This window comes from Melospiza georgiana, chromosome Z (genome assembly GCF_028018845.1).
Source record: "Melospiza georgiana isolate bMelGeo1 chromosome Z, bMelGeo1.pri, whole genome shotgun sequence".
Classification (NCBI taxonomy): Eukaryota; Metazoa; Chordata; class Aves; order Passeriformes; family Passerellidae; genus Melospiza; species Melospiza georgiana.
The window spans coordinates 80,756,596-80,768,388 of record NC_080465.1 but is presented as its reverse complement, the minus strand read 5'-3'; the positions used below and the strand labels follow the sequence as shown (position 1 = coordinate 80,768,388).

Sequence of the window (11,793 nt, the reverse complement as noted above, 5' to 3'; positions counted from 1 at the left end):
GGCCTGGGGTCACAGTTAGGTGCAGGAGGTGGGAGATGTACCAGCAAAATCCTGTGAAGATTTTTCCCTTGGAGACTTCCAATAATGTGTGACTGATGCAGGAATAAAAGGGACTGTCAGTGCCTCAGAGGTCCTGGAATGTGCTGGAAAGTTTGCACAACCCTGGTGCTTGGAATGCAGACACACACAGCCCAAGGAAAACTGAGAACTGCATGGAGGGGAAGTGTATTGAGCAAGGAGGAGGGTGAGAGAGGGCAGTGATGGGACTTGGACCCTGAAAAAATGACAAAAAATGAAAAAATGTTGGAATTTCTGATGGGAAGAGTGCAGGACACGTGGCAGTGCTAGCTGCACCTGGCCGTGTGTGTGAGCAGGGGAACATTTGGCACAGCCTGCACAGCTGCCTGCAGCACCCACGGGCAGGGCAGGCTGGCATGCCTGGGAAGGGCCTGGAGCATCTCTGTGCCAGGACAGGCTGCGGGAGCTGGGGCTGTGCAGGGCTGTGAGAGGGCCCGCAGCCCTGGCTGTCCCTGGCTGTCCCTGTGTCTGTCCCCGTGTGCAGGGAGGGCCAGAGCAGGGCCCAGGCGCCGCTCCAGGCCCAGCAATGGCTCCAGAGCCACGGGCAGGGACTGAGCCCAGCAATTCCCCTGCACAGGAGGCACAAAAACAGGGACCAGACAGGGCTGGAGTCTCCCTCACCAGGGATATTCCAGAGCCCTCTGGACACAATGCTGTGCCCTGTGCTCTGGGATGGCCCTGCTGGAGCAGGGATGTGGCACCAGCCGTGATCCCCTCTGGTCCCTTCCAGCCTGACCCATGCTGGGGTTCTGCGATTCTGCTTTATGGCTGGCTGCAAACCAGCATTGGGTAGCCACCAATTTAGTTAATTATCCTAAATTTGCTGATTTTCTCCAGTTTTTCTCTAATTCCTTGCCTTTTTTACTTTGGCAATACCCCAAACCAATGGTACAATAACATGCTTCAAGGCTTTGAACTCAGCTGAAAATAGTGACAAACTAGCCAAATTTACATGCCCTGCTAATTTCACTGAAAACTCCTATTTTGTGTTTCATTAAGAAGGGTGCAGGTCTCTGCTGGGAAAGCTACACTGACTGTGATGTTCTACAGAGTGTCCGAAATGGAGAATTACACTAATTGTCTATCTGCTTTTAAACTTTGCTCCAGTTCTACCAAAATCTGTCATGAATAAAGACTGAGAATCAATCAATCAATCAATCAATCTTTTAAGTCTTTATACATAAAATTAAGGCTGCAGGCTTTGTTGCATAGGATTGTGTCATCACACTAACTCCAAGAACTTTTTTGAATAAAGACTAACCACCACCCCTTCACCCACCCCTGCATTTTGAAAGTAAAGATTTCCCTCTGACACTTGTCACTGCATTTTGTTCCTTGAAACAAGAGCACTTCCTTCCCCATCAACATTTGACCCTTTGGAGGCCAGTTTGGATGGCAAATGGCTTGGAGGTTTTTGATTTCTCCTGTCAGACAGACTCAAATTCCCTCTGCCAGTCTGTGTACTTCTGGCTCAGATTCTTTGCTGATGGCTTGGTGTGGGTGATCACATCCAGGAAATCTGCGGTTGTGATTGTGTCCAGCTGGATCGTGGGCAAGTTACTGTTACCTGAAGACAAGAAAATTGAATAAATCCTGTTACTATTATCAAAAGACACTTGTTAATATCCATGCCTAGTCCAACACTTAGTGTAGGAAAACAACAGACTAAATGTAGTGAGATAAATAAACAAATTGCATTTATGCTGAGAGCACAGATAGTGACAGCTTTAAAAGAAGCCCTGATTTTTAGAAATTTAACAGGGTTTGGAACAGTAGATTTTAACACTTTCCCAGGCAGATATCAGAGCTCCACCTGCTGGAGTTAGAATGTTCATTCCAAGAGTTACAGCAGGATATCAGCATTTCCCAGGCCAGATTCTCTGCTCAGAGCTGAGGTACCTGGCTGATGATTTTCCAGAGCATCGAAAATTTTTCTCACTGGTCTCATGGCTGCCTCCTTGCACACGAGTTTTATGTCTGAGCCAGAGTATCCATTTGTTTCCTGTGAGGGGATGAGAATGATACATTACAGTTCATGAATCAGACATAAATGGAATTTGCAGGCATATATATTGTGTATGTATTTATATAAATATTTGTGAAGTCTCTTGCTGTCTGAAATACACATCTGTATACACACAGAAACACACACAAATTTTTTTTTTGTACTGTCCCCTCAAATTCAGTAGCTTGTTATCCTTTGCATGCCTGCAACATCTCATAGGACCAAGAAAAATACTGGGTATTTTCTTACTAAATGACAGCTTTCTGTAAGGGAAATAAAACCCACCTTTCTGAGTCCATCCTCAGCTTTGCAGTTAATAAAATAAATGTATTCTCTTATGAGCCCAGAACTGAGCAGTATTGTCTCTGTAAACAGATGTAAGAATCTCAGCTGGGTAAAGTAAAATATTTAAGGGCTGGGACCTTGAGCAACCTGAGCTAATTGAAGGTGCTCCTGCTTACTGCTGGAAGTTGGAACAAGATTATCTCTGAAGTCCCTTACAGCCCAAACCATTCTAGGATTCTGTTTCCGAAGAATCCAGGATGTGACAAAGGGCTACACGAAGGAAGCTGGGGTACCTAGTGAATCTCTTCACTGCCAAATGCTCTTTTCTGCCACAGCAGTGGAGCTGTGACAAACCCTCCCTTCACAATTAACTGTTCATTACCCTGATGAATTGGAAATGCTCCCAGCTTGGTGGGAGCAGTGATAAAATCTGCTGTTGCTGGATGTCTCCCTGTATTTAAGGCTGAAAAGCTGGGCCAGCAGAGAGGGCCAGCACACACCGTGCTGCACGCAGAGCTGCGCAATGATGGCGATTTCCAGTTGTGTGTGTGTCTCTGTGTGTGTGTCTATGTCTGTGTGTCTGTTTCTCTGTGTCTGTGTGTCTCTGTGTGTCTGTGTGTGTCTCTGTGTGTGTCTGTGTGTGTCTGTGTGTGTGTGTGTCTCTGTGCGTGTCTGTTTCTCTGTGTGTCTGTGTGTGTGTCTATGTCTCTGTGTGTGTGTGTGTGTGTCTATGTCTGTGTGTCTCTGTCTGTGTGTGTGTCTATGTCTGTGTCCGTGTGTGTCTGTGTGTGTGTGTCTGTGTCTGTGTGTGTCTATGTGTGTGTCTGTGTCCATGTGTGTCTGTGTCTGTGTCTGTGTGTGTCTGTGTGTGTCTGTGTCAGTGTGTGTGTGTCTCTGTCTGTGTCTCCGTGTGTCTCCGTGTGTGTGTGTGTCTATGTCTATGTGTCTGTGTCTCTGTGTGTGTCTGTGTGTCTCGGTGTGTGTCTGTGTCTGTGTGTGTGTGTCTCTGTCTGTGTCTGTGTGTCTGTTGTGTGTGTGTCTGTGTGTGTGTCTGTGTCTGTGTGTGTGTCTCTGTGTCTGTGTGTGTCTGTGTCAGTGTGTCTGTGTCTGTGTGTCTGTGTCTGTGTGTGTCTGTGTCAGTGTGTCTGTGTCTGTGTGTCTGTGTCTGTGTGTGTCTGTGTCAGTGTGTCTCTGTCTGTCTGTGTCTGTGTCTGTGTGTCTCTGTGTCTGTGTGTGTGTGTCTCTGTGTGTGTCTCTGTGTGTCTCCGTGTGTGTGTGTGCCGTGCCCAGCGCCAGGTCCCACCAGTGCCGCTCTCGCTGGTTCCCAGGTGAGCTGAGGAGGTGCCCAGCTCCTGTGTGGCAGTGCCTGCACGCCGAGATGCTGTCCCTGCCCACCCGGCTCAGCAGGCTGTAGTCCAGCTCCGCCCGGAGCTTGACGCCGCCGCTGTTGCTCAGAGGGGGCAGCCAGTGCTGGATCATCACCCGCCGCGCCTCCTCGCTCGGCAGGTCCACCAGGATCCTCTTCTCCAGCCGCCGCAGCATGGCAGAGTCCAGCTCCCTGCAAGCACAGGACAACAGGCAGCGTCTCAGCGGGGAGACGTGGCTTTGACAGCAACACCCTCCCCTAGCTGTGCCAAAAGAGAAAAATAGGGTTAATTATCCAGAGTATTCCTGTTCAGTGATATGCTACTTGCGATAGCGATGCTAACAATAACAATCAGAAGTTGCAGTTTCCATCCTTTGCCCTGGTACTCATCTGCAGCATGTCTCATCAGCAACATCATCTCCCTTTCCCCCTCTGCTATTAAGGAGTCGCTACAAATTGTCTGTCTGGGGCACTCTCAGGACTAATTAATTGCTACTTAGTAAGGGATGTTCAGTAGGTATAAAATCCAGACTGAAGGTCTTGGATGCCAGGCCGTGTATCATGGCAGAACAGGACACCAAACTGAGACTCCTCCTGCAATACAAATTATAAATAATTGTTTATATTATTTATATTTTGTTTAAGTTTTGTTTTGTTTTTATTTATATTTTCATAATTATAAATAAAGAGCCACAAAGGACATTATCCTTATGAAAAATATGTGCAGGATGAACACACTGGATAAATGTGTCAGTGAGCCAAAAACTCTGATTCTGTCAACGTCAAGACTGGTTATGATATTTTGTCTAAAAAAGAGATAAGAAAAACGTCCTGTACCAATCTTTCTTTACTGGCCCCATTCAGTCACAGACTCATTATTCCAGTTTAAAATATTATTTAGTCCTCATACCTGGCAAGAAAATCTTGTCCAGGGGAAACCCACTTCAAAGTTTCTTGTACAGACAGAAGAACAGAAGCTCTAAGCATCATTTCCACCCGTGCTGGCACAAAGAACCAGCTGCTGGAGGATTCTACCTGCAACCTGGGACTGCAGATACACTTAAATCTGCCCCATCTCCAATTCCCTGGGTGAAATATTTTTCCCAGCAAGGTCAATTTTAAAGCAACAAACGGAGTTTCTTCTTTCCTTCTAAAAGGAAACTCCCTTTTAGTTCACAGGGAGTTCAAAGCCAGCTCAACATGGATTTGTAGCCCTACACCAGAGCTGATTTCTGTCACCTTTGGTGACTTGTCCTTATTTTTTTAATACCAAGTGTTTCTATGGCACGACACATGATAAAAACAAAACAAAACAAAACAAAAAAAACCAAAAAACAACAACAACAAAAAACCACCAACCAAAAATGGGCTCCCAAATCCCCACACAGGTGGCTGCCCAATCTTAGCATGCTTGGCTGTCAGCTCTGCAGGAACAGAAGTGTCCCTCTCCCCACAGTGTCATGGTGTGGGAGACCTTGTTCCTTGTACACTGATCCAAACAATGAACACAAAAATCAGAAAACCAGGAGCCCAGAGGATAACAGGAATTCACTCAGATCCACCCTTATGCTTGTAATCAAGGCCTCAGAAGTAAATACCAGAATTTGTTAATCAACAGCTGTTGCTATATTGACAATATTATTATTGCTATATTGATATTATTATTTTTTTATGCTGCTTCAGGTGCTGTCCAATGTTCAGTGCAATGTCTCTCGCAGAGGGTCCCACCCAGCACAGACAAAGAACCATGTTAGTCTCCTTTCATCTTCCAACTGTATTTTTCAGCTCAGCTTCTTAAAATTGCCTTGCTTGGCTGGAAATAATTACTCTGGCTGAAAACCCTTTGCTGTTACTTAGCCATATTAATACTCACATTAACATCATCTGTGTAAAGAGGGCAGAAGTTCTCAGGGTTTTAGAGGTGCCCACACAGGTACTCTAAAAAGCCTTTGCAGGTGAAGGACAACCACAGCCAGCCTCTGCAAATAGTCTGCACATCCCCCAAATGACATTTTCCATCACTCCTTCTGCTTCAGGCCCCCAAGAACACAGACTCATGAGCACCCTTAGCCATGCTCTGTAAGTAAGTCTCCAACAGAAGTCTATGCTCTGCCCAGAGGAGCTGTGCCACAGCTGCTCCGTGGCTGTGCCATCCCCAGAGTGTTCAAAACCAGGGTGCTTGAACAACCTCGTCAGTGCAAGATGCAAGTGGCAGGAGAGCAGAACTAGATGTGCTCTAAAGTGTCTGCCAACCCAAACCACTCATTCTGTGATTCTGTGATTCTGTGATTCTGTTTATCCAGAAGGTTACGCTGACCTGTTGGCTGAAGAGGGAAATAAAGAAACAATGTTTTTGTTATCTTGAGTGTTTAGGTTGTTGCTGAATTTTTTGTCAGTGATCAGATGCAAGGTTAAGTGACATTAACCAGAGCAGAACACAAAGCACTGAGCCAACCTAAATATTCTCTGAAACAACAGCCAATGGGAGTACTGAGAGATGCTCATGAAAAGATAAACAAAGCTCAACAAATCCATAAGATGGATGACTTTTTGCAATTAACATTAGGAGGCATCACAGATTCACAAAATGGTTTGGGTTGGAAGGTAAGAATCTATCTGTGTGCAGCCCAACTTCACCCATCCTGAGGGTAAGGGTGAGAAGAAAACAGCACTGCAATGAAAACTGAATTAAATGTGCTGATACACTAGGAAACATTCACTCCATGATTAAGGATCTCTTTATTCCTTCACAAACAAGGCCTATATTTTATTTAATGACATTCAACCATTTCAACAAGTAATTTGTTAATAGAAACACCTTGCAGATGAGCAGCAGAAAGCAGGGCTGGGCAGCAAGCACAGGCTGAAGAGGAAGATCAATAGCTGCAGTGCAGCTTAGGACAGTGTAAAGAGCTTTGTTTAGGCTTCTTTTCATTCTTCTAAAAGCAGCTTGGTACCATTTTTTTTTCCCTGATCAATAAATATCTATGTTAAACAAATCTCTTGAAATCCAGCTTAACAACAAATGTTTGCAAGAGCACAGGGCAGTGCTGTGAAGCCACAGCTTAGGTTGCAGTAGGCCTTTTGAAATTTTGTTGTGAAATATTCCTGTGGAGATGAAGTCTAGGTCTGACAGTAGGAGCTAAATGTCCTAATGCTCATAAAAATAATCTGTAAATATATAGTTGGGATCCTAAAAGAGGTTTAAAACCTGCTGACCTCTCTGGAGGCAGATAATCCCAAATTCCTCAAGGCTGGAGAACCCCAGTGATGTGACAGCTCAGGCTTTCACCAGGCTTTCCATCCTCCTCAAACCCTTTCTAAGCATTCACCCAGCCCCTTCTTTAAGCATCTTCTCTGTGGTAGGAACATTTCCACCAGACAAGAGAGAAAGTCCAAAAGGAAGTTCTAAAGTCTCAGGTATAAAACTTTCAAAAGTGAAACCCCAGCTGCCACTCTTGTTCCGACACGGACTTGACTGCTTTCTTTCAGGGCAGGTCCCTCAAAACAGAAACCTTTTTGTTTTTTCTCAACCTTTAAAAAAGGCTGTCATTGTGGATGTTTCGAGGAAGCAATTTTGCAGAAATTAGAACTTGAGTATTTAAAAATAATCAAAAATCAAATACATAAAATACTTAAAACTGAATTCTCTGTATTTTACACAACTTCCCAGAAAGCTTATTGATTGTATAAGGCAGATATAGGGTAAAAAAGCACATGCAAAAATCACTCTGCATGTATAATTATCTCACAGGATAATTTAAGAGACCACAGGTGCAATGCACTGCTCAGAGCTTCTTCTGAAAGGGCAACCATTCTGCAATAATGTAAACATTTATATGTATTACTGACAGAGAGATAAATGTATTAATTCTCTTTCAAACTTAACTGTCCACACAGAGAGCAGTTATTTTTTTCAGCATTTTCTTATACAAGTGGAACACAATTAAATCTCATTCAGCTCGGTTCCTTTTCTACAGATATTGTAACAAAATGGGGAGGATTTTGCACTGATTTAAATTCATGAGTTTGTCCAAGACATAAATCCCTGAAACCAACATACAGACTTTGCTATTATGGCTATAAAAAAAAAGCCCATTGTGGCTCTGTACTCACACTTCTGGGCCAGAGTAGGGACCAGCCTAACTTAGTACAGCTAACTTCTATGCAAATTTTAGGTGCTCACACAGCCATTCTTTTATTTAAAGAGCCTGAAAACCCTGGACAAGACAAGCTAGGCTTACCTGCCACACGGGACTGATTGAAAATATTACCTTTGAGCCTCAATTCTCAGGCAAAAGCTCCACTTCTGTTGTTTAATTCTACCTGCCTGTTCCCTGGACCTTTTCAGCCAGGCCTGACAAAAAGGGGATCAGCTGACAAGAGGAATAAAATATTACCACAGACTTTGTGAGAGAACATTTGGTGATATGCACAACCAAAATGTGCATTTGTATGTTCAAATAATACATGATCTAGGACTTTAGACTTTTTTTAAGTACTTAAAATGAAGCAGCTGTGGTTACACACCCAGTGACATTCAAGACACTCCCAACAGTCTGCTGATCACAACCCTGAGCTCTCCAGACACAAAGAGAGGCTTTTCCAACATTTGTCCCCATGGCAACTTTGTAAGATTCAGCCAGAATTCACTGATGTTGAAAAACAATCCATGAAGCCTGTGTCTTTGTGGGTACAGAGCCCTCTCTGGCTCCCAGCTGGTTTTAGGTGCCCTGCTCTGTGTCTGTCACACTGCAGAGCTGGGCAGGTGTCATATCACGAAACCAAGCACCTCTAAGCCAAATTTCTAGTTTTGCCACTTGAAATGCTGCTGAACTGCTGCTCACATGAGGTCATTCCATGAACACCCCCCACTGGGGTCCAACAAACGACTCCCACACCATGGCTTGAAGTTCTTTGGAAACAGGACTGCTGTCTTCTCCTGTTCTGACCCAGGCGAGAAGGAAACAGACCCACTGCTCTCCATGTGAGAGGGGAACAGACCCACTGCTCTCCACGTGAGAGGGAAACAGACCCACTGCTCTCCATGTGAGAGAGGAACAGACTCACTGCTCTCCATGTGAGAGAGGAACAGACTCACTGCTCTCCATGTGAGAAGGAAACAGACCCACTGCTCTCCATGTGACAGGGGAACAGACCCACTGCTCTCCATGTGAGAGGGGAACAGACCCACTGCTCTCCATGTGAGAGAGGAACAGACCCACTGCTCTCCATGTGAGAGAGGAACAGACTCACTTAGCTCCATGTGCCCTTAGGGACAAGGGTATCCACAAAGACCTCAGTGCTGTGAGGATCAGCAGCTCCTCTCCTGAGCATCCACAGTCGTTACACTACAAATGTTACCTCCCTTCCTTATCCTCTCCAACTTGTCTTGTTCCCAATACACATCCTGCCCAGCTCAATGAAATTCCACAGTTCCAATCTTAAACTGTTTTTTCTTCTATACTAAATTCTGTTGAAAAAACTGAAGAATTTTGTCCCTCAACTTTTCAAAGTCACATTTGATACTAATAAAATCCAACATTCCTATTTATGGAGTATCCTTCTAAACACCAGATGTTTTAAGCACCTTACAGTTCCAGGCTGAAAACCCTTCTTAGCTTAAACATAGTAAATAACTTGCCTATAAAGTCAAATACTCCATTTTAAATATTAGCCGCTGGTACAACCAGCATATGTTGACTTTATTACGGATTATTCTCATGTGACACAAATAGCAAGAATTGAAGAGTTTAAAAGTAAAAGCTCAAAATTAATCTTTAAATGCTTTAACCAAATATCAAGGCTTTTTCTGCAGAATTCTAAATAAAATCTTTATCTGTGCTTAGAAGCTCATGAAAATGTATTCAAAATGTACTCTCTGGATCTCTTACCATGGCAGATTGGAAGCTGCTAAAACAAATACAAGATCATCAGATCGGGCCAAGCCATCCATCTGCACCAGTAATTCTGTTTTCATCCGCCGACTTCCTTCGTGCTCACCACTACCAAGATTCAGAGAAATGGTATTTGCTCAGTGCATTAATCATCTTTATTTATACAGTGTCATTCACAGCAACTGAGCCCTTGTCACAGTTTTGCCCCAGTTCAAAGCATGATTAAGCTCCATTAGCTAACATCTAAGCATTAAAATCAAGCTTTCTAATGATTACTTAAATGGACTCTTTTCAGTGCATTAAAGCGAGGAGAATTCACTATTACTGAATCCAAAGAAAATATTTATTTGTTTTTTTTTCTTCATGTTAATCTCCATGCAAGACCAATATTTACTGCAAAATAGCTAGGGCTCCAATTGAGTGACTGACTTATTGATTGATCTACAGCAGGGAATTCTTACAATGTGATAGTTGCCATTAAATAACTGGTACACCTATCTCTTCAGGGTAGCATTTTGCTGTGACTGAATCTGAAGTGGCCACAAGAAAATAAAACTACTACTGAATTCAACATTTTGCAAAATGTTCTATCAAAAGAAAACAGAAAAATACACCATACCGATATGAATTTAGAAAGTGGCATAGACCACACAGAAAGGATCCTTCTTCCAAAAAGGAGAACTTAAGCAAAGTGCTAAGAACTCTGGCCCCAATACAGGTAATCTGTTTTGCAGAAAACCAGCTGGAACTCTCGGTTCCAGATGTGAAGCTCTTGGAAACTCCTGGATCAAGCCCAGGGAAAACATCAGGACCTTAGATGGTAAGGGCTGCAGTTCAGGTTTAATGACTTATTTCTGCAAAGGCATTCAAACATCAATGCCAAGTCAGTATTTAATAAGTACATGTAAAAATAAGTACAGCATCGAGGATAAAAGTCCTTATTAGAATATATAACCCAGTGATGTTAATGAGAGCTTTTAAATGTACATATGAAGGACAAATTTGGCTAAACATTTGCATCTAAGTGAGAATGACAAGAAGTAGCATCTTTGTCCCATCACAATAGGACATACTCTATTTACAAACAGTAAGCATACAATATAGACATACAATATAATACATATAAAGTGATCATGTAATTCACTGCACATAAATGATAATAAAATCCCCTGTAACAGGTTCCTAATGGTTGTAACAATATTTTTATATTTCTCTGGCTTCTTTCCCATCCCTAACCTTTTTTTAATGTGTTTTTAACTAAAAATTGTCTTGAACCTTGGATTCAAGTAACAACATACTCCCAGTCCTGCAATGGGGAGTCCTGACAATGCCACCAAAATCTGTCACTAATGGAAATGCCACTCCACTGTGTACACTCCCTATTACTCTGCTCTGCCTATGTTCTAAGTGCCACAAAATAAGCTGCTTCTTACTTACCTCTAACAATTCACCTGTTGTTTCCCTCACAACTGCCCTTTATTTCCATTTCAAATCCCTTTAAAGTACAGCACACCTGGTTATAAAGCCCTGCGCCTCTCTCCTTCTTGCTGTCCCTGTAGCCCCTTGCTAATTCTCACAGAAGCTCTCTTGCTTCTCTGCCGTGACTGACACAAGCACTGCACCTCTCCCTTTAATCCCAAAGTGGTCCCACCAGTTACCCAGGAACAGTGCCTCTCTGACTCATAACTGACTCCAGCTCATCCAGGAAAATTGTGGAAGGAGCGTGGTACCGGGCGAGCTCAAACAACACCTGCCAGAGAGAACAGTAAATGTGAAAGAGAAATTGACACAAGAAGGCACTAAAGTGAACTGGCATGGAAGACAAATTAACAGCACCCACATCCCAGGGGATATCTGCTGGAAAAAAGCTCTGGCCAGGCTGAGGGTCCCTGAATCCTCTCAAAATCTGAGAGGTTTGTAAAGGAGATATAAAGAACACAGCCTTGTAATCCTGTCTTTATGTGTAAATCTTTCTATCTAAATCCTATCAGAGTACCCTGAGAATAATGGGATAGAAGAAAATGATCCATCAGAGGATTCTGGGAACTCCTAAATTGTTACTGAGATTAAACATGTGCCTTTTGTTGTTGCTCCATTTGTACTTTTTTTTTTTTAAATAAGGATTTGAGGAAAAAAAATGCAGGTCAGCTGAAGCATAATGA

General features: G+C 43.3%; 1 protein-coding gene across 5 annotated transcripts in view; it reads right to left on the bottom strand.

The window, feature by feature from the left end:
- Positions 1 to 1,377: 1,377 nt before the first annotated feature.
- Positions 1,378 to 11,793, bottom strand: part of KATNAL2 (katanin catalytic subunit A1 like 2) — a 29,398-nt gene continuing 18,982 nt past the window's right edge. For 2 of the 5 annotated variants that reach the window (XM_058043376.1, XM_058043377.1), the window contains exons 12-16: positions 11,290 to 11,381; positions 9,629 to 9,739; positions 3,764 to 3,926; positions 1,978 to 2,080; positions 1,378 to 1,645 (exon numbers count right to left, since the gene is read on the bottom strand). In XM_058043376.1, the coding sequence (XP_057899359.1) occupies positions 1,506 to 1,645; positions 1,978 to 2,080; positions 3,764 to 3,926; positions 9,629 to 9,739; positions 11,290 to 11,381 (609 nt within the window). In that variant the 3' untranslated portion in view covers positions 1,378 to 1,505. Of the gene's footprint in view, positions 1,646 to 1,977; positions 2,081 to 3,671; positions 3,927 to 9,628; positions 9,740 to 11,289; positions 11,382 to 11,793 lie in introns of all 5 variants that reach the window. The other 3 variants (XR_009115889.1, XM_058043378.1, XM_058043379.1) reach the window with 3 other exon arrangements.